At 35.4% G+C, this 22,550-nt stretch overlaps 2 protein-coding genes across 3 annotated transcripts; both read right to left on the bottom strand.

Annotated features, from left to right (window-relative positions):
- Positions 1–4,860: 4,860 nt before the first annotated feature.
- Positions 4,861–11,731, bottom strand: LOC118030011 (uncharacterized). Its single transcript, XM_035034029.2, has 13 exons — positions 11,464–11,731; positions 11,193–11,351; positions 10,680–10,931; positions 10,472–10,591; positions 9,859–9,939; positions 9,365–9,460; positions 8,677–8,775; positions 8,424–8,477; positions 8,102–8,305; positions 7,235–7,360; positions 6,853–6,918; positions 6,036–6,335; positions 4,861–5,818 (listed from the first exon to the last, which is right to left on the bottom strand). The coding sequence occupies exons 1-13, from the start codon at positions 11,524–11,526 to the stop codon at positions 5,342–5,344; spliced, it is 2,097 nt and encodes a 698-aa protein (XP_034889920.1). The 5' UTR covers positions 11,527–11,731; the 3' UTR covers positions 4,861–5,341.
- Positions 11,732–11,879: 148 nt separating this feature from the next.
- LOC118030012 (protein MICRORCHIDIA 2) lies at positions 11,880–21,499 on the bottom strand. 2 transcript variants are annotated; one of them, XM_035034031.2, is made up of 18 exons: positions 20,981–21,499; positions 20,799–20,873; positions 20,471–20,505; positions 20,224–20,302; positions 20,022–20,111; positions 19,034–19,109; positions 18,279–18,357; positions 18,045–18,173; positions 17,260–17,358; positions 16,414–16,518; positions 16,184–16,330; positions 14,917–15,009; positions 14,577–14,628; positions 14,385–14,496; positions 13,340–13,577; positions 12,857–12,945; positions 12,381–12,423; positions 11,880–12,262 (listed from the first exon to the last, which is right to left on the bottom strand). In XM_035034031.2, exons 1-18 carry the CDS (start codon positions 21,267–21,269, stop codon positions 12,143–12,145), a joined length of 1,950 nt encoding a protein of 649 aa, XP_034889922.1. In that variant the 5' UTR covers positions 21,270–21,499; the 3' UTR covers positions 11,880–12,142. The 2 variants fall into 2 exon arrangements, with proteins under 2 accessions (XP_034889922.1, XP_073265681.1); XM_073409580.1 differs by having other exon boundaries at positions 20,022–20,132.
- Positions 21,500–22,550: the final 1,051 nt, after the last annotated feature.

Genomic DNA, 22,550 nt, shown 5'->3' on the forward strand with positions numbered 1-22,550 from the left:
ATAGTTAATCGAAACATAACTATTTTATGGCATACTGCTCCTCTCCCTCATTAACCTAGAGTTTATTGATTTAAATTCCCAATTTCCCATAAGTGGTTCAAAAGTATAAGAACAGAAGAGTTAATAATATTAATGAATAATTAATTAACTAATTAATTAATTCAGTAATCAACAAATTCACCATATGCTGATGTCTCTCGTGAGCCTGTCAACAGTATTTGTTAGCTTTCGAGAAGTGAGCCCCCACTGCTGTGAAGCCAGAGATGTAATTATTTAGGACATCATTTTTTCAATCTTATGCCTAATTTATTAATTAATGGCCTATGATGGCCTACTTATATATCGTCCGTGGGGGCATTGCCTTCACTTATGTGATGCTTACTTTGATTATTAGTCAAAGGAGACTCGCAAGAGACACCATGTAATGTCGCCCGTGACTTTATCCACTTCACCGGAAAGATACTCTTTTGGGATTGTTTGCTATTCCATTTTTATTTTTTGGCTTAATTTGGTTCTTAATTTACATTATTTTGAATTGAATTCTTGGGAAATGCTTCATGATCTATAAACATAAACAATATCCAATTATATCAATATCCGTTTGTAGTTAGCGAATTTACTATCTAAATTTTTCAGCACGAGAATCAAAAACTTGTTAATTTGAAGAGTTTTATTTTATTATTATTATTTGATTTATTAGATTTTGAACTTGAATTTTGATAAACTGTGTTTTCTTTTCAATAATTCATTGAAAAATAAGTGAAGGAATTTTCTATGAATATTGATACAAAACAATGAATTTATGATGGTATTCTATCATAAAATTAAAATAGTAAAATATAAATTATTTTTTGAAAAGATAACCTAGTGGTTGATAGCTTTTAGTTATGAAAACCAGTTTAGTTCCTTGTGAACTATCATGGGTTCAAATCTCTCTCTTCTTTTCTCAATGAGTCTGTTTATGTTTTTATTGTTTTTTTTTAGTTCTATATCATATAGGATTAGGTAAGATAGCCTAGCTAGAAAAAATTAATTAGGTCTAAATCTAAATAATGAGTTGGAAAAAAAAAAGAGGCAAAATCTCAAAATATGACTTGATCATATTCAAAATCATAATTTTTTTCAACGATAATTGATATTTTTAGATCACATGTTTTCCAAGAATACATCTTCTCCATTTCAAAGGGATTTAATAAATTCTCTTGGATGCTTAGTCTTAAGATTTGAACTTGGAAAAGTTGAGGAAGAAAGTATGCCTTTTTAACCACCAAGCCAAATCCTTAGAATTTCTCTAGAATATGGTGAATTATAGATAATATTTTTGTTCAAAATTAACTAAAAGTAAAAATTTGGAACATAAATAATCATATTTTTTTAGAAATTCATGATTTTTGTACTCGACATAGTACAATCTTTGACGCCTTAAATCAAGATTTTATTGAGATTTTATTGCATGTTAACATAGCTAGATGTAAAAAGGCGATTATATGATTAGTATTTTTCTAAATATGATTAAGTTTATGTCAAACCTTCAAATACTTGAATAATATCATGAGAAGATACTGTAATTTACCCTTCAAGATATAATTAGGTGGGAGAGAATTGTCGCTCCACGTATTGATAATGACGACTCCACAAGCTAAAATACTACCCACCGGCGGCGACAAAGAAATGTTTGTTGCCTTGACGGGAAGCAGCTTCATAGTCATCTTTGTGGGTTAGCCTTTGACCCCAAAGATGTGTTGGATCAGCACCTAACTTGACTTTTCGGTTTCCGTCTCGAATTCCAAATTTTTAGGTGGATGGCTACGGACATAGCCAGAGTCATGTGATCAAGAAGGCACCATAAAATCAAAGGCTCTTTCCTTGTCTTTGCTGCGAGGATCGAAGGAGATGTTGTTGAGGTAGGGCACTTGACCAGCTCATGATGAGTTACAATTCATTTGAATATTTATATATGATTTCAGATCATGGAGTTCTCTAGCAGACTACCATGCAATATAGCCAATAACCAGTTCGAGCGACTTCTCTGGAAGGTTTCTTCAACAGGCTAGCTACCTGCTCACCATAAGTTTTTTTTTCATGGCTTTCATAGGGTATTTTAAAAAATTATGATAGAAATTGTGTGGAAATATATTAAAAAATATATTTTTTTAATTTTTAAAAGTTTATTTTTCATATCAGCATATCTAAATAATAAAAAAATATTAAAAAATAAAAAAAATAATTCAAATCAAAGTCAGTATCTCCATACAGTTAGAATGACTGGTCTCATCATACATGATGCTTTTTAATTCTTTTTAACTTATCCCCACTCTAGGCAGTAAATAATGAAATAGGATCATTGACTTATTCATCCTTGTGCCTAATTCACTTTCTGTGGCACTATAATGGAGTAATTATAGTGATGTGGACGTGACTGTGCTTTATATTCGGCTATCGACCGATGGATCAAAAGTCATGTCCAAAAATCCCAAATTCTTAATCTTTTTGATTGATTGAGTCAAATTAGCAAACTCATTCATGAACATTGCAATCTTATATAGTTGACGCCAACTCAGCTGGCAACCATGCAAGAAGTCTCCATCATATCAATATGATCATATATTTATGGGGTTAATTTCTCTTAGAAATACTTGCAATTTAATTTTATTACTTGATGATCTTCGTCAGTTTAAGTTAATTTATGATTCCATGTGATATTCTTGTTTTTGATGCTCTCCCAAATTAACTCAATTCTAGATTTGATCTAATTAAATTAATGTTTGAGAGTTAACTATAGTTTTAATTTCTTCAATTCTTGTAATGAAAGACACATAACAACACACGGCTAGTTAAACTGCTCAAGTCTTGTTAGTTTGTGTTTCTCCCTTTCCCCGGGACTTGGAATCAACTCTGTATTGTCTGAACTCTTGCGGAGCAGTGATATTAATAGTCAAATAGCTAGTAAGTTCATGGCTTAACGGGCAGGAGGACATGCCTGCTTTTCTTCATAAAATCTCTCTTTTTTTTGCCTTTTATGAAAAAATATCAACGTTGAATCTTTCTTTCTTTTGTATAGTAATAATAATAATACCTCACAAGTACACATGTATTGACAAATTAAAATGACTCTACGTACCGTGTCTTTATTCTTCTTACATACTTTGCTTGACAGGATTTTACAGAGCTAAAGCTAAACGTCCATGGATTGGTTATTATAGTCCTAAAGTGGAATTGTACATCGTTTTCATGACAAGGGATCAACGTGGAGATGATTGTTTCAGCCTTGTAGTTGCAGTCTAGAAACCGGCGCGTGGCATTGTATAACTCGGGCTACCAGAGCTTTTTATATTACCATAAAGAGTATTTTTATTTAAAAATATATTAAAATAATATTTAGTATTTTTTAAAAATTTACTTTTACATTGAAACTATACAAAAACACTAAGAAAAAAATTAATCTAAGATAAAAAAAATTAATTTTTTTAAAAAAATACTTTTAAAACATATAATCAAGTATTATTAAGACACTAATTGCAGTCAAGCGTGTTGCTAACTCCCAAAATAATTAGAGGAGGAGATATAGCTGTGATCTTGGGGAAATGGGGAGGACTTTGTCACCGATGGAACTTTCAGGTTGCCTCGATTGGACGAGCAAAGCATAAAAACCATCCAATACACCCTCTTGGTGAAAGTGATGCACCGCCTAAAATAGTAATATGGCAACATCATACTTTTTTACATCCACTCTCTTTTTTCGTCACATAATATTTTATATTGTTGCTGTTATAATTATAATAATAATTATTACATGCTCGTTAAGCCACTATGAAACCCTTTTCTTCTCGCAAATAGGGCTCCCAACTTTTTAAAGCGTCTAGCACCAATTGATGGTCTCGTCCATCTTGCATAACTGTCTTGGCTGTACTTAATTATTGGTTAAGAACCCATTGTTTGAAGGCCTTAAAGAGCTCACGGAGGATAGATTAAGCTTCTTTTAATTACAACTAAAGTGAGTTTTCAGCTAGTGGCGATCTCTAACAAAGCAAGGGAAAAGGGTAGGATTTGAGGCGGGTAAAGCAGTGTCGAAAGGCAAATAATAATAATAATATTAATCAAAAGAAAAAACAGAGGAATATTTGTAGATTCAATCTTCCCATGAGACTGCCAGCCAACGAGGGAACAATACACATCAAAGAATCACGTTCGTGTTGTTGATGCTCTCTTGTCTGCTGCCTTGTTTTCATCTGATTGTTGAAGAGATGAAATATGAATCCTCTCTCAATCTATGCGTCGCGGGCAATCATTTGGCAGACCAGTTGGCGCAGCACTACACAAATCGAGGCCCTTGTCACCATGTCCATTAAGGCCGACTTGTAACTGTACAGATTATAATGGTCGGTCGTCTTCGAGTTCTTAACAGTTCAAAGAAGGGTCCTGTGTTGTCGTCCTCGTAAGTTTTTTATTAAATATAGGGGATGTTCTTTACCTGTAAATCCGGCTCACCTCAGCTCAGTATACCTTTACTAATGATTCCTAACGGCTCCAAGAACCCACTAGCAAGTGCTTCTTGGCTCGATGCTTTTCAGTTTGAAATAAGAGCAATTCTTTGCTTTCTTAACGGGCATCGAGAGAGATGAAAATGTGTTTTCTGCACACGAAAACAAACCTCTTGCTCTCTCAGGAGCCACGGCTATTGCGGTATCTCGGACATGGACCTCAATACAGAGACCACGACTGCAGCGCCTGTCTTTCCATGAAGAATTGACATTTGCGGAAAAAAGTAGAAGTTATGTAGAGCCCAATTCCCGAGAGGTTTTGAATTTCAACCTCTTGTGACCTCGGGAAAACAGAAAAGAAAACGCATATAAAACTCCATTGACGCCACTCAACTTCAAGGGCAGCTTCTATTGGGAAAAAAATTACGGTGACAATCCATCACCAATATGTAATTCTCCTTCCTCGTCAGATTTCACCCTAGCTTGCAGACAGCCAAGGCTTCTGACAATAACTTGTAAAGTTTTTAACGTCTGCAACAAACATGAATATTTGCTTTTGTTACAAGCTAATACAATATTTCCTAAAAACCATGTCAGGCTAAGCTCAGAGGAATCCCCCCATATGTTTACAGTACACATTTTACAGTAGGAGCAAGGGGGTATTCAGGTGACGACTATCATTCCAGAGAAGTCCATCAAACCTTTGGATACTTCGCCTTGCAATTGTTTGACCAGTTGCCTGTTACGCAGATTACAAGGACTGTCCAACAATAGTGCTTTGATGCAGTTTTTTTTTCTTTCAAGGCCTGTGACCTCTGGTAGCCACAAGTATAAAACGCTGTTTTCATCGAGGGCTGTTTTCATCGAGCAGCAGATGAGGCGCGTGGTTTCTCCTTTATGGAGTTCAAGTGTTGTGTGACAAAAATAACTCCCATTACAATTAAAAGGCAACCAACCAGTGTGCTGAAGAAGAGGGCACCTGGTGACCTGGTCTGGACAAAGCCATACACCCCATTTGATGTCACAACAATTAGGTCAGTAAGTCCATCATTTGAGAAATCCTCGCAGATCAGAGCATGGGTGGGTGGTGCAGGAAGATCAACCGACGTCTGGATACTCCCTCCAGGAGATATAACTGAAGCCTCTTGATCACCAGCTGCGAGGATCATTTGTTGATTGTCACGTGCGCGCAAAGAAAATGCCTTCAATGTGGGGACCACCATACCGCCTTCCATCATCCCCGATGGAGAAGGAAGGTTTGACCATGTAGCACCTGTCGATATTTGCCATTGCCAAACAGCATCGTGACCATGCAGGCCAGGGGAGTACGATGTCACCTGAAAGAAAAGGTACATTTCTCAATCTTCTTATTGCAATAACACAGGGCAAAGACGAGAGTGTGTTTACTGATGTATTGATACCACAGCATGGAAACTCCTCACTCCCGAAACCAAATAGTGTTAATTCAAATACTACAGTACAGGTGATGGACCAGCACTCCTTGAACAACTTCTGACATCTAAGAAAAGAAGCTAGGTCTGGATTAAAACATACCTCCCCTCGGTTTGTTAAGAAGACAACATCACCATGACTCCCCTTGCGATGCCTGTGGCCATCACCTCTTGGGATGAGAATAGGGGTTGCCACCTCTAAAGAAGATACATCAGTCCGACCAAAATTTCTGCCGAAATCTCCATGTTGGAATAAGATGAGTGGTGAATGATGATGACATATAGAAGCATTGAAAAGTTGCTCTCGCACAGGTACACCTGAAGTTGCAACAGCCCAACATGGTTGCAACACTTCCATCGATCCACTAACAACAGTCTGCTCAGCTCCATTTCCTCCAACAGCCTGAGGAGATGAAAATGTCAACCGTTACAATGAACACACATAAATCCAGCCAACCTTTCCCAATAAATGCCTCAGTTTTTTATCAACGTAGTTTTTAACAGGTCTTTGTTTTATCTGTGTATTTGAGTTTTCTGTTGTGTCAAGTTTTCTTGCATGCAAAAAGCCTCAAACTCACCCCCATACCTTGAATCTATAAACAAAAGAAAAGGTTAAACAAAAAGAGTTTTCAGATTGGCCATGGACCTAAAATGATGAATAGCACAAAACTAGATGGGATTTTGCAAGCTCATTTCCAATTAACAACACAGCAAACTATATTGTTGTCGTCTGGGTCAATTGAGAAATGTTTTCATGGCACAGAAACAAAGCATTCCACAAAAAGCAAAAGATTTAGGGCATATCATATAATATGTATTTCAGAGAGAGCATATTTGGAGCATATATCATAATCCAAGAGACAATAGAAAATACACTCGTATGGTTTTGATTGCCTTAGATGAAAGAAACAATTGCACACCTGAACATGATCTAGGACTCCGTCACCATTGATATCAGCATGAAGGCCACCGTCTTGAAGATGAAGCTGATGAAAGCAATGAAATTCATCAAACTTGCTAGAACTGCTGGAACAAATAATATAACAAGCAGTTGAAATCATATCAATTAAAGAGCACATTCAACTTTCATATTTACATGAATAAGCAGAGGGCCTCGAGGGTTTTCAAGATCAAATCTCTAAATGAAAAGGAGCACATATGCCTGACATGGTAGGTTTAACAGCAAGAAGACGACTGGCACATGATTAGTGTGCCAATTAACAGCTGAATTTCATTCTTAGCTATAAGATGTTCTTCCATATAAACTACATGATGGCACAATGCCATGTTTCCAACATTTACCTTACACAGGGTGCGGCCGGATGCCAAATGAACAGCTTCTATCCCTTCTTTTTGATGAGCCACAACAACATTAGGAAGCCACCAAAGCTGAGTGTAGTTTGTTATGGTTGGAATATATTTAGATGGCTGCAGCAACAAAGTATAATAGACAAACATCATTTATCAAACACTGAATAGGTAAATTTGGAGGGTTGACTCATATATGAAGCAAGGCAAGCTAAGTAGCATTGCTTATGCAAATCTACTGGTTTTCAGGTAAAAAAATTTCATAGAGTAAAAGATTCATATAAAAGCACAAAAGAAGAATGGGGTACAATCATTCCCTGGAAAAAGTCCAGACCTCATCCTGAGAGGTGTGATAGAATAGACATGTCAATTCAAAATCATAATTCACAAACACCAGCAACATAATGCCATTCCCACACAGGAAAAGTTAAATCCATATCACTTCTAGTTCTTTTAATGAAACCAATATGCCCAACTAAGGGGAGTAATTATTTCAGTAGCCTCCAACCATCCTACAGAAATAGGAGCCAGATATGGTTTTTCAGAGGATTTCACACTTGAGTGGCAAAAAGTTTGTATCAAAGGCACATAGTCAAGTTTTCAAATTCCGGTAAATCATAAAAAAGAGTCAAAGTTTCAAGTGAAAGAAGTTATTTAAATGACGTACTGAACACATGCTAAAAAGTGCCGAGCATAAATTAATGACAAATTTTGATCCTCTATCAAAGGCACATGCATGTGTAATAAATCCTGCCTAAGCTTTTGGGGTAAAGACATAACCACTAGGAAATAAAGCCGATGGTATATAATGATTTTTGCTACTGTCAAAATCCAGTTGGTAAGGTTATCAGCAAATCTTACCTTCTTTGATTTTGTTGAGCCAGCATATTTTGCAGCTTCCCCAATCAGGTTTGAAATTTTCTTTGCTGAGTCTTTTCCAGGAGGATGGTTTTCCTCAGGCTTGTGGAAAGGGTAGTTTGTTGTCTTTCCATTTGATTTTTTTGATGTTTTTCTTTTATGGTGCCTAAAGTGCGATAGCTGCAACACAGTATCTTCTCTCCTATCCTGATACAGAGATGAATGAATGTGCCGAAAATAATTACCTCTAATATATATATAAAATAAAATCAAATAAACCAAGATGATGAATCAAATGCATAGCAACATTTTCTGGCATTCTTACCCAGTGATGTGGCATAACTCCAAGGATTGATTCCCTAAATTCCCTGCATTCAAACTAAGGTGTAACATGCCTCAGAAAGCTTAGCTTTAAAAAAATGAAAATTATCCGATGCTTATCCTACTTTAAATAAATTTTTGCAGGGTTGATTTCAGCTTTTGTTTTTTCCTTCTTTTCTTTTTCTTTTTTTGGTACGGCATGTTGTTATCAATAACATGAATCTATTGTTTTGTATCTGCCTTGAGTTGAAAGCTACCTCTCCTGGATGGCGACTGTTTAAAGCATGCACATCAAGCTTGTAGTTATGTTGTGGAATCAACTGTGATGCAGCGTCTGAAGACTGTGGTTCAATGTTCTAAAAGCACAAAAATGAAAACCTTGGGTGTTAAAAAAGGGAGAATACATTCCATAGCAGAACAATAGCAATACTCATCAATTATGTTCTAATAACAACAATTCCTGCCCAAATTAATGCTCTCAAATTGCCTGTGAATTTTCAGAGCCCACGTGGATGGGTGCATTACAGTATGCATTCCTGGAAAGTTACACCACAATACCATTTGAAGTATTCCTCATTTTGCTCAATTTTCACTACATAATATATAGAACATGAGGTATACTTAGAGAAATTTTTTGAAGAACAAAGGAAATTTATGCATAAGAGATAACAGCGTCAAAGAGTAAAACAAAATGCAATTTTGTGATCACCCTGCTGATGCATTCTTTAACTCCAGAACAATGTAATTGGAACACTCAAATATTCAGGTTTCAAAACAGGACATTCCAAGTAGTAGTTGCGGCCTACTAAGTAATGAACAAGATTTCCCTTCCCAGATGAGTAAAAGGTAAGGGGCATGAATCAAAATGACAGTTCCATAAAACAATTGATGATAAACAAAGATTACGCAAGAAAACTAAGAACAAGTGTTTAGATTATATGTCACCTCATTCTTTCTGCTCCATCGAAGGGCACCAGTTCGACCAACAAAAGCATACAAGGCAAAATGGCGTAGATTCATGGTTCCAGAGTTCTCTGATGGCTACCAAGGATACAAAAAGCAATGCATAATTTCCCAGATGCCGGCAAAAATGAAAAGGAGAACAACAAGAACTTGTTATTGCTAGTTTGCATTGATCATGTATTAAAGAATGGAAAACTCAGTGGCTTAAAATGACAACGCAATCAAAATATCTGTAAGGAAGACAGGTTCTTTCTCAATAGTCAGAGAAGAATGATCAGGAAGTTTATATCCATTTAGAACTTGCACGCAACTTTCAACAGGTTGCCCACTTATGGATCTAAAAATACCATCACTTTAGGATTTTTCAATAGCAAGTGCTAGTGTCCTAATAGTGGTTGCTAGGCTTATTCGAAAATAGATCAAGTTGCAAGAATGTGAATCACATTGTCAAAAGAATATGCCAGAAATGTCCATACCTCTTTCTCACTGGCACTTCTTCTATGCTGCTCAGCATTTTTCTCTGCCATGCCAATTTCTTCAAAAGGATCTGAATAAATCTGAAATAGCACATAAAACACATACAATCTTACAGGACCTCTATAAAATAGATGATGCTAGCAAGTTGTTGAAGGAAGTTTGGTTTCAATCTATCAAAACATAAGACTACAGATTCAAGAACCAACAATCTGATTAGCAAGGATTGCATCAGACAATGCATATATTAGATTGGTAAAAATAAGAAACATTTAAAAGCAATATTCACTCTAGAGTGGGCATATGAACAGGACTTCAAAGAGAAAATTGACTTTAAGTGGGCCTGAAATACAATTCTGTCTTTTCACAATTTAAAGCCAATGCATTATCCATGCTATTGATTTGAGTGGTAATCATTAAATTCAGGCCCATGATATGCTCCTATTTTTACAATTTAAATGCACAAAAAAAGAATAACAAAAAATCTGATAACCATGTAATCAACTTTACAACACAAATTAAGTTCTTGTTTTTCTTTTTCCAATAAGACAATCAAGTGTATGGAAGAAGATAAAAACAAGAAATGCTGAGAACGCAAAATCACAACTAACATACATGTGGCTGCATTTCCATTCTCCCACCAATAATAACCAATCCAGAATCCCCATGCTTCAATGTATAGTTACTTATTGATATTGCAATCTCCCTATGATGTGCATTATGCGGAAAATCCTCCTGCACACAAAATAAAATGTGAAAGAGTGAGCAAACAACATTAAAAAAACAAATACTCAAGACCACTAATGATAACGACTTTCAGAACCTGCAAATTAGTTTCCCAAAGCTTCTTAAGGTTATGATCAAAGCACATAACAGACCACCCTGAGGTTACAACAACCAAAACTTGCTTTAACGGATGCCCTTCCTTATATCTCCTATCAATTACACCAGTAGCCATTGCCACTGCGCGTCTACCTGCCGCAACCCGTGTTTTATCAGGCAATAGTGATAGTTCGGTTAACAATCTTGCTTCACTAAACCCCTCATCTACTCTCCTCAAATGCGGCTCCAGCACCTAAAACACACACATACATACCCAAAAAAATAAAAAAATAAAAAGATAGAGGACATGTTTTCAAAATCTAAGAAGTAAACAAGTGTAGTTTTCACAATTTGTGCAAAAAATACTAAAATAGAAGCATAGAAGAATTACAAGTCACCACACGAAAACGAAATCGTTTTCAAAATCATGCAGTCTAGAAAATTCGAGGAAGAAAACATTATGGCTAAAACAGAAATTTAAAAAACGACAAGTCATTAGCACCAGAATCGGGACCTGGATTTTGGCGTCGTGAGTGGCGACAAGAATTTCTTTCTTGCCGTCGCCATTAAGATCGGAAACAATCGGCGGGGGAAGACGGTCAGTCTCGTATTTGATTGGATACTCATCGGTTAAATGAAACCATGCCTCTCTGAAAGAGAAATCTCCTTCGTGCTGTATTTAAAAAGAAAAAGAAAAGGATGAAATTTGTGTTAATTAGGGGTTAGAAATAGCGACTATTTTGAAGAAAAAAAGAGGGGGGGTTTAGGGTTTTGAAAGAGGAGACCTGGAGAGAGAAGAAGATGGAGAACGCTGAGAGCATGAGGATGGCCAAATCGCGTTTTCTCATTTTGGATGGAATTTAATCCGATTCTCGGCTTCTGTATCGTGCTGGTAGATCAAGACTGAGAATGTTCGTTATTCCACCCTCACCTCACTCCCTCGCTCGCTCGCTCATGCATTGCAGAATGCAGACCCCTTCTGGTTGGTGGGTCGGTAATGAACTGTTTCAGAAGTTCAGCTGGCTCAGCGAAAAGTTAAACGACATGTCGTTTATTAATGGACTACACGTCTTGCTGGGTCCCGCCTCTTTTACAGAATGATTATTTTTACAATCACGGGCGGCTACAAAAAGTTATGGCGAACAATTTCCACCTCGATGTGATCATGTGGTAGTATTGAATCAAGAATTCTTAAACCAAGTTAAAGATGAAAATTTCCAAGTAAGAAACTTCGAAAATTCATATACCCTGGAATAATTCGGGTCCAGGTTTCTGTCCATTTCAGCGGAGGTCTAAACCACCACCATATGTACAAACTTACTAGATGAAACATGATTTTGGCAGATGACAAGAATCAGTCTCGAATCACAAAAAAAATGGAGCCAAATACCATGACAGCAATGCTCAATATCATAGCTGAACCTTGACGCGCCCAATCGAGGGATCGGTGATAGGAGGATCACTTCATGCGACCTTTTCACTTTGTTGCTGCATGATCTTTTGTTTCCTTTTAGTCTCCAGGTGCGAAGCAAGTTGAGCACACTTCCTCTTGGCTTGTTCCAACTCTTTCTCTAATTCCTCAACCTGATATTTGACCAATAAATACATAATTTGCTATTGTTTTTCAAACTTCAAAACTTGGTCGTGATTTACAGAATTTTTAAGTCAAGACCAAAGGTGATGCGATGCCGACTCTACCTACCGTTTGTTTCAATTCAGTCTCCTTCTTTGCGTATTCTTCACACCTGTAGAAAGTAGGGTATTGGGTGTGATTTATTGACCAGAACGTATAGGACAGCATAAAAATCAAGAAACGCACCAACATTACAGGTCAACTGTTAAATTTGAGTGAGATTTCAGAAGTTCACTGTATGAAAGGTCTAAATGACATTGGACATTTCATCAGAAACGGATCTCACGCGCACGTGCACACTCAAACACAGACACGTGTAATTATCTAAAATACCAAATTTTAGAACTATTAACATTTTTGGCCTCTGCTTTGGCTGTCAAGCTACCTCCGAAGGGAAAAACAATCACGTCCTTAACAACAGAGGCATATTCCATTTATAATTTCCCAGAGCTTAATTTGAAAACAGCATGCAGATAATAGAGCGCAGTCAATGTAAGGCATGATGCTACATTCTGAACTTCCAGATTTGAGTATAAAATATGCACCTCATAAAAAGTTCGATGTTCTCTTCACATATCTGATCAATTGGCTTAGATCCAAGACCATCATCAGATATAACTCCATTGTAAGATCCCTGCAAAAAGAGGCAATGAACCATGAATGTTAACATATTAATGATGTTCAGACAGCAAGTTGTTTAAAACCAGGTAATAATTCTTCTGGACATGTTGATTGTTTGTCCCAACTCTTTTTTTTCTGCTTTCAGGCTCTTTACTTAAAAGCAAAGGTAAAAGTACCAAGTGTAGACACTTAGAACTTAAAAGCCACCCACCCTGGTTTGAAATGATTGGGTGACAATTTAGCTACGGATTGAGAAAATACAAGTCTCTATCAAACAGTTTTGAGTGTAAATGGCCAAGGATGCTAATGATAGAACTTCATGTAAGTCAGTCTGCATGTGCCCATGGTGAGCAGATGCAAAGGTCAAAGAAATATGCACTAAGAAAAGGGTGAGTAGAATCACTTACAGCTGCCAACCCAATAATGGACTCTTCCACAGGTAAATCACTCTGGCTGGTGCTTCCAGGTTGCCTATTGCTCCTAGTGATAGGTTGATCCAGATGCATTTCCTCTTCATTAGTTGGAAGATCAATGTTATGCCGGTTAGCAGGCAATTGCTTTTGTGTTTTAACTGCACCTTGCTTTAGAATATCAAGTGATTTGACACCAGGAGGCAGAATTCCAAGCAAGTGACAATGGCGTTTCCTGTCTCAAAAAAAAAAAAAAAAAAAAACACTCAAGTTTAGATTCCTTGTCCTGTACATAAGCATTCAAACACAGTTCACATAAATAATTTAGTTAATAACCCTGTTGTATCCTTTATTCTTTCATCGATGATTGCAAATGAACGCTTACAACAAATAAATACAATTGCAATATAGTTGAAAAGTGCAGCCACTATAAGCAGTTCAAGGCTTTGAATATCTTAGCAACACAAACTATTCAATTCACAAGTTCACAACTGCCTCGTTGCCTGTAGTAATCCAATGATTTGAACTTTGCCCCTAAATTCATTAATACCATTCCAGAATTTTATTTCCTTTGTATTATACTCAAGATTCAGCAAAACCCAATCCAAAAAATGTTACAATCCCATCTAGAGTTTCTGCTAAAATTGTTTCTATGTATTCACACATAATCCAAGTTAGAGCTTATGTTGAGTTCTTTTGGTGTCAGTCAAGGCACAAATCCAGCAGAGCCAGCAGGGTAAGGTAAATTGAAAAGGAGAATAAAAGAGAAACCCCGTGTCATTAAATAGGATTTTCTAAAAATGCTTCACAGGACCAACAGAAGGCAAAGCAAATTTTGCAGTTTGCAAGCCAATCTTTCAATATTGAGACACAAAATAAGTCATTTCCAACAGTGTAAAAATATCTCAGCAAAGGATTTCAAGTACACCTTCCTCTCCCCCATGAGAAAGGAAATAAAAGGAAATAATTACTACACATGCATTCTCCCCCCAACAATTTCCAAGATTTGCAAACTGCAAGAAGTGAATATACAGTAACAAACCAGAAATCCATAACCATCTGTTTCAGTCTAGCTTCCAATCGAATATACAATGACGACCTCTCAAAATCCTGCTTATCATGTGCAGGTTCTATAAAATTTGCTTCAAGAACTCCTATAATCAGAAAGCAGTAAGTAGCTGACAATTCAAGGAAAAACATTAGACAACAGAAATTGAGAGAAAAGTTTGAATACCAACAACACCGTTCCCTTTTACTGCAGCATCACCAGTGACTTTCCAGAAGGGCTGCAATAATGCAAAAAGACTAACCAATGAGTTGCATAATAACTATGTTGCTGATTTGCTTTTATCCAATCCATAGGCATTTCTAATGCAAGGAGAGCAGGTACTGAAAAGTTTCACATGTTTTTGCTACTTTCAAAACAATATAGTGGCTGAACATCAAAATATATTACATAAGAGTTTAAAATCTTCCATGTTATGCAGTTTTTTCCATGGAATGCACCAGTAGGAAAACATACAAAGGATGCATCAAACTACATGAAAAAAATGGGAGAAAAATACAAAACATACCCTGATGAGTCGGTTTTTATGGTACACATTGAATCCAGAAACAGAAAGAGCAGGAGCCTCTTTAATGAAACCAACCGTTGTCTCCACAGTGACCTAATGCAACCCCCCGCCACCCAAAATAAATGAACAAATAAGAACATAAGACCTATCTTAACATATTTGTGTAAATAATTCACGTTCAACAAATCAGCATAAGTACTCCAACAAAAATTTAGTTGGTCAAATATTGGCTCATATGTACACTGTCATCATAGAAACATTTTAACACTGCAGCCAGTGTCTGCCTGAAAACCTGGTTGTCAAGAAACCAAAACAGACAATTTTGAGATCCTACATCAATGACATACATGCTTTTTTATTTTTCACTAGATGCCAAAAGATTATAAATTCTTTTATTATCTCAATAACATTCTCAATTGCAGAAACCTAGAAAAAAGTTTTACTTTTTATTTTTATTTGTATTTTTTTAGGGTGATATCTACATCTAAACAAAGTATGATACGTGTTGATTTTTCTTTTACCATACCACTATGGGCATCAATTTAGTAAGAATATCACAGAACCCAGTGGTTGAGATATCGACAATTAGTTTCATTTCTAGTTTACATACAAACAGGTAAACAGAAAAATCTGGTAGATGACATGGTTGAATTGACACAAACAAACCAGCATGACTTAAGCCAGTCCCTTCCCAGTGCTCTAGACAAAGGCTTTTTAACCTTTATACTTGAAAGCCCTCCCACTAATCCTTTGTGCTCCTCATTCAAAGAGAAGGCAGTAAATCTGCATTGGTAAATAGCAGCTTTTGGGAAGGCAACAGAACTTATCTTCTCAGATATCCAAAATCTGCCCAGAGAATCTTTTAGCTCATAGCATTTATAGCAATCATCAGATAATCCCTACATGTACTCATTCCCTCTTCTTATTTTGTATTAAAAAAATGATAGTTGAGTTGATGGTTGTCTTGGAAGAATGTGCTAAACAACATCGATATACTTTTTTAGAAGAACATTACGAGGAAGGTTCAGAATCTCATAGAACCTAGGGTGCATTGTGCAGCTTGCATCACAAACAATTGTTGCAGATACAAAAGAAGAAAAGGAATATTTACACTCCCCTATAGACCAAGCATCTTACCCCAATTGCCAAACCTCTCGGATTCTCATAGAACCTAGGGTGCATTGTGCAGCTTGTATCACAAACAATTATTGCAGATACAAAAGAAGAAAAGGAATATTTATACTCCCCTATAGACCATGCATCTTACCTCTTTTATTGTTCCAACCTGAGGCTTGTATGACACTGTTTTTGAATATTTCAAGTCATCTACAATATTAACTTGCTGGACAGGCTTCCCCCTCAGCACAATGCTGAAATTTGTGAATTTTCTTAGGTACAAAATCGAAGCATAAGCCTAGAAGGAAGAAATAATAAAAGTCAACCAAATAATACTGGAGAATGTAAACTAATACAGAAATGACAAATTTAAAAGGTTACCCTTAATGAATAACGGATGCAATAAGAAATATGAGATCGAAGTTCAACTGTTTTTTTGTGTAGTTTTGTCTGACCATGATTAGCTTCATCTCTCAGACGTATATCCTACATCAAATATAAAAAGGCATTCATGGATGCTTTTAAAATCAATTGCTTATATATTCCCACCATAGATCATGTATCATCAAAATCAACAGCAAGAGAATCTTGTGTGCATTAAAGCACAAGTACCTGTAATATGCACAATAGTTGATTCATCTAAAGTTATCCATACTTTTCCAGGACAAAAAAAAATAATAAGTAAAAAAAAGAAGGAAGGAAGGAAGGAGGGAAGGAATGATCTTTCATGCTTGAGAGCAGCATCAAGAGGGAATCCAGTCAAAACTAATTATATTAAGCAATCTCAACTTTGCATTTAAATTTAAAAGCAAATAAAAACAACCATTAATTGTTCAATGCCATCAAACTACAAGGACTTATCTAACATAAACATTTCAAATTAAAGTACTTAGTTTGCATGTTCGTCCAATAAATATATGTTTGATGAACATATTTGGTTGCCTAAGCTTTCCATCCTAAGATCTTAAAAATTTGGGATGACTTGAATCTCTTCGCTAGAAGAGCCAAGGCATTGAAATATTTTACAAATACAGTAATACTTGTGCAATAAAATAAAACCATCCATATGCTGCATACAAATTTATGGTCAATATCCATTGCATTTTAATGCAATAAATTGAGTAGATCTTCATGTCATACCAAACAAAACAAAGAACAATATAAATAAAATACATTAAGAAAATTATTGCAAAATTTTCGGCATCCAACAACATAAAAACAGCATACCTCTTCATCGTCGTCAAAACTCAATTCATAAATGCCCTCGTCATTTAACCATAAGTTGTATATTATTATTTTCGTACCATGCCGGCCAATATCCTCAAACTGATGAATAAGAGACAAACAAGTGAGGGGAAGGAGCATGTAGGTTGCATCCAAAAGGTATAAAAAGATTGCTATCTAATTGCCTTCAAATGTTATGTAATAACAAAAATGGTGACAGCAGCAAGCATATTTTCCTATTTTAGGGCAGAGGAACCAGCGATTATCTATCACAGTTAGATGGAAGAGGTAATGGTGGCAGCAAGGGAGATATTTTTTTTTATGATTCTAATTCTTTGGAATTATAATTCATATATGCACACTCAAGATGTTCAGAAGACATAGTCTCCCTCAGTTTCACTTCATATCCTTTTAAATTATATTCAAATCAAAACAGGATAAATAGGATATTCAAAGAGGAAATAATTGTGTTGGCAACTGGTGTCCTTTCCCCTATACAAAACCACAAGGATACAAGTCAAGGGCCCAACAGATCAGGAGAAAGCATTTCCTACATGATAGCTCATCCCCAAAAGAAGAAGACAAGCTCTATTCCAAAGCCACTTGAAGATCATTTGTGAATATACAAGACAAACTGCTGATAGAAATTGGATTGAGCAAACAAATTCTGATAGTCATAAGAAGTTTAGCACTAAAAGGACAATGTGACATAAACCTCCTAGGTAGTACTTGTAAAGATAGAGACCATAAAGAATTTACATTTTACTGGATTGAATTTTCTAACTAACCTGTTGCATGAGCTCCTCCTTTGAAGCGAATGGAGACCATTCAAGGATTGTTTTCAAGTTAGAAGACCAATCATCTTGTGAGCCATAAAGTATCGGCTCTGCCCAGTTGCCAGAAATGTCGAAATCAATCTGAAAGGTAAGCAAAGCCAAAAAATAGAAGATCAAAAACATCAAACAAACTGACCAAACTTGTGCTCTAAATAGAAAATTGAACGTTAAAGTAGGAAGAACTACCATTGGAACAATAACGTCATCCTGCCCAGTTTTCCGTAAAAAGGTGTAGGATAAAAGACCAATGCTTTGAGTTGCTTTGCTAAAACACAAATGTTCAGACAAAGAAGATGTCAAACAATCTTGAACTTAAAAAACTAAAATTCAATAAGTAGCATGTAGTTTTACCACTAACGGTGATGCATGCCAGTTTATGCATTAAAAGAAAAGGGTGAAAGATAAATGATAAGGTTTATAAATACAAACACATTTATAAAATAAACAAAGGCATGGCAAGAGAGAAGGCATACATGCAGAATGCATTATGGATTCCGCTTCAGATTACAATTATTTACTCAAAATAGCATCTCATGCAAATTCTTTTTCCTCAAGGATATAAAATTGAAAGGGAAATCATGATGGAGAATGCTCACCAAGGTAACCCTAAAATAGGAGGGAAAGCATACCCTAATTTACAATGCAGATGACTCAATCCTACATTTGGAAATGCAATCAAGAACTTTTTGTGCACTAGTGTCACTTTACCATTCATTATCCCCTTATTTTACAGATAAACTGACAAAGCAGATTCATCTCAACAGTTATACAAAGTACTTGAGGCAGAACCAAAAACATTTGATTCCAAGAGAAAAGATTGATTAAGAAATAAAATGTGATCAAACATTCCATGCAATGGAAAAAATCTAAACGAACAAGTTACAGTTAAAATAACAAAGGTATGCAAAATGAATCAAAGAGAGAGGGGGGGGGGGGAATACCCTGCACGAGATGCACAGCTGTAGACAAGAACATCAGCACCTAGCCGCATAGTACTTGTCTTGAATCCATTACCATCTGAAAAAATAACAAGTTAAATTCTATTGAGAAGCACCTGAAGGTCCACTAGAAAATCAAACAATTAAATCTAATAAAATGACATAAAGAAATTGGCCTAAGTTAATGAATACATTTTATATATTTCACTCCTTTGTTTCAATTATGAGCTAATAGGATTTTTGGATTCCTTAGAACCACGTGAAACTTGACCTCAACATAATATCAATAAAATGTATGAGGACAAATCCTCAGAGCCTAAAACCGACACTTTACAAATTCAAACTTGCTTTCTTCATTCCTTTGCGCATATCACTGCAGCAGGAGTGGATCTATAAACTCACTCTGACAAACCCACTAACATGAAAATAAAAAAAATGTCAGTGCATTTCACATGATTATCATCACAAAGTTCCCACCCACATGCATATGGTTTACTCTCCATATGTATTCAGGATAACCTCTTTCAAGGTTCCTTCCTCCCCAACCTCCAATAAAGCTACCTCCCTGAAAAAGATGATTCCTTATCTGGATTGGGTTTAACCTCCCTAAATCTGCAACCGTACTCTATCTAATTAGCTCAGATTTTGTCAAGTTCAACCTAAGATCTGAGATTACTTTTAGAGTATTGAAGGGTGCCTTACGATGATGCTGACTTCAAAATTTTAAGCATCAATTTCTTTTGAAAAAATGATAATTATATGTTTTTCCCAAGAAATCATCTAGAGCATATATAGGAGAAAATCTAGGTATGCAAGTAGTAGCATCAACTTTGATGGAATTGGAAAATCAAAAACTTGAGAATATGACACGAGAAAAGAAAAATAATAAAATAGGAACAGAAGGAAAACAACAGGATAATCATATAAGATAACAAAATTAAGTCAAGCAATCCAGCCAAAAGATAAATAAATACAATGTTTTGACAGTTACATTGTCCAATTGTTGTATTTGATTTCTTGGAAGAATAACCCAAACTCATGCATTTCCGGATACCATCAGGATCCATTCCACCACCATCATCTGCACAGAACATTGCACATTCCTGACGTGCTTTTTATAATCAGAAGAAAGCAGATGCTTGACAGCATATGCCATATCCCAAAGGCAATCCCTTATTCATATGGATACAAACCTTGGAAAAGTAGAGCAGGAGAGTTGTCTTTCATGATATCAATTTTATCAACCTTCACAAAGGTTGCACCATTATGAACCTGAAACCACAGGAAGTAGAATTAGTGGAATTAATGTAATTCATAGTCAGTATATACTATATCATCAATGCTACATTTGTTTCATTGTTGGAATAAATTGATAACTTATGTAGTTCCACAGACCCAGCCGAGGAAAAACAAAACATGACTTATAGTTTAATACCATACCTCATCAACAGCATTATCCAAAAGCTCAGCAATTGCTGCCATCAAAAATTTACAAATACCAACATCAAAACATTATGATAAAGAAAGAAATAACAATAGAAAATATAAAATACTGTCTAGTTTTTCACTTCATTAGCATACAATAGTGGAAACACTCTAATACACGCAAGAAATCTTCACCTTCACAACTAACGCGGCTAAAAGATCCTTTCTTTCCCCTTAAAATAATCTTGATTTAAACTTAACTAATTATATCATGCACATCATAAAATTGAGCCAAATTTTATTTGCTATCGTGGAATTTTAAAAAAACAAAACAAAAAATTACCTCCAAAAGCCCATTTGTGAGAAGTTGCATTAGAATGCAAAAACTTAGGGTGCACTCTTGCATGCTCCAATTGACCTACAAATAAAACCAAACCAAACCGAAAATTGGAAAATCAAAATCACATTTCCCATAGCAAAAAAAAAATAGAAAAATAAAAAACAAACACATGCGAAACTGTAAACCTTGAGCAGGGGCCTTGCTAGCTATGGGACCCACGTCATACGCTCCCGCTTTCCAGAAACTTCGACAATCCAGACTCTGATACGCAGGCACCGGTGCCGCTATTGCTTCCGAGCTACTATCTTGCTGTTTTTGCTGCTGCTGTTTTTGCGGCTGCTGTCTTCTCGACTTTGAAGACGACGGCGTCGTCTTGCGTGGCATACCTGGCGGAGGACCAATATCGACTTCGTCATCGCTACTTGCGATTTCTACTACATTCATCGGTTGTTGTTTCTCTACTTTAGGCGGCATTTGACTGAAGCAAAAGAGACAGGGTTTGAATTTAAAAAGTTAGGGTACTTTGATTCGTAAAAATTTGTTGCAGCAGACTGGCGTTTTGCAGTAGCAGAGAAGATGACAGGAAAACTTTGAATGACAACAAAACGGTTTCGTTTTCAAGATATGCCTAATTTATGGGGTGCCCTTTTATCGGAGGATCGCAATTCGGAAATGCGTTCCTATGGCTAGTAGCTATCGAGCCAACTATTAATATTTTTTATCTGCTGGTAGATGACAACATACATTACCCCTAAATAGTCATTATTAATATATATTTTTTTAAATTATTATGTCAAAATAATTAAAAAATTTCAGAGATTTTTGAATTGCCAAGTTCCGTTCAAAGAATAGCATGAAATGCCCAATTCAGATTCATCTTGAGGTGTTCCTTTCCATTTAAACAAAAAAAAAAAACACAGATAAATTTTAAAACTAATTTTATTATTTGTCTACTATTCTCAAAGGATAAGTCAAGAAGAAGGAATAGTTGTTTTTAATAATTAAAATTTAAATTAAATTTTTTTATAAAAAAAAAAAAACCTAAAAGAGCTACGCATTTAATGTGCTGGCTACTGTAAAGTCATACAAAGATGTGTTGTGGATTGTTTCGAAAGTGCATAATAAAACTAGAATTTGGCTACTTTATTTTTTTTTTATTTTACATTATTTCATCCTTGTAGTTTTAGATATTTACATTCCAATAATAAACTTTATTTTTATTATATTTAAGTCTCTAAACATTGAAAGATTAAAAAAAATTAAAAAAAGAGAGAGAGAGAGAGAGAGGAGAGAGAAATATTTGGTTAGCCATATTTGGACACAAAAAAATCAATGAGTTAACAAATCATGATAAAAGATTTCTTGCAGATATATTTATTTATACGCAGATACTTAATTAAAGGAAACAATTAATTTAATTATATGAAACCAAAACCAGTCTAAGAATATCTCGTTGACTGCTAAAGAAAAATGATTTATCATCATTGTAAACAAATATCTTACTTCGTGGATCGGAGCTTTTAACAATCTTTTTCTATTGACAAGGGTTAGTTTTTTAAAATATTTTTTATTTAAAAATATATTAAAAAAATATTTTTTAAAAAAATTTAACATCATTATATTAAAATAATTAAAAAACACTAAATATATATTAATTTAAAACAGTAAAAAAATTTCAATTTTTTTTTTAAAATACTTTTAAAATGCACCTCTTGGAGAGGTTACTCAAGTATTTCCTTCCAAACTTAAACCTCA

Source organism: Populus alba, chromosome 5 (assembly GCF_005239225.2).
Source record: "Populus alba chromosome 5, ASM523922v2, whole genome shotgun sequence".
In the NCBI taxonomy this organism is placed as follows: Eukaryota; Viridiplantae; Streptophyta; class Magnoliopsida; order Malpighiales; family Salicaceae; genus Populus; species Populus alba.

What these genes read in the sequence shown, in the direction of transcription:
- LOC118030011 (XM_035034029.2), bottom strand. Translation starts at nt 11,526, where the DNA reads ATGAGAAAACGCGATTTGGCCATCCTCATGCTCTCAGCGTTCTCCATC. An exon ending in GCTCAACAAAATCAAAGAAG is followed by an intron (nt 7,361 to 8,101) that starts GTAAGATTTGCT and finishes TTGTTGCTGCAG; the next exon opens with CCATCTAAATATATTCCAAC. An exon ending in GAGTCCTAGATCATGTTCAG is followed by an intron (nt 6,336 to 6,852) that starts GTGTGCAATTGT and finishes TCATCTCCTCAG; the next exon opens with GCTGTTGGAGGAAATGGAGC.
- LOC118030012 (XM_073409580.1), bottom strand. Translation starts at nt 21,269, where the DNA reads ATGCCGCCTAAAGTAGAGAAACAACAACCGATGAATGTAGTAGAAATC. An exon ending in TCCTGCTCTACTTTTCCAAG is followed by an intron (nt 20,133 to 20,223) that starts GTTTGTATCCAT and finishes AAGCACGTCAGG; the next exon opens with AATGTGCAATGTTCTGTGCA. An exon ending in AGGTTGGAACAATAAAAGAG is followed by an intron (nt 15,010 to 16,183) that starts GTAAGATGCATG and finishes GGGTTGCATTAG; the next exon opens with GTCACTGTGGAGACAACGGT.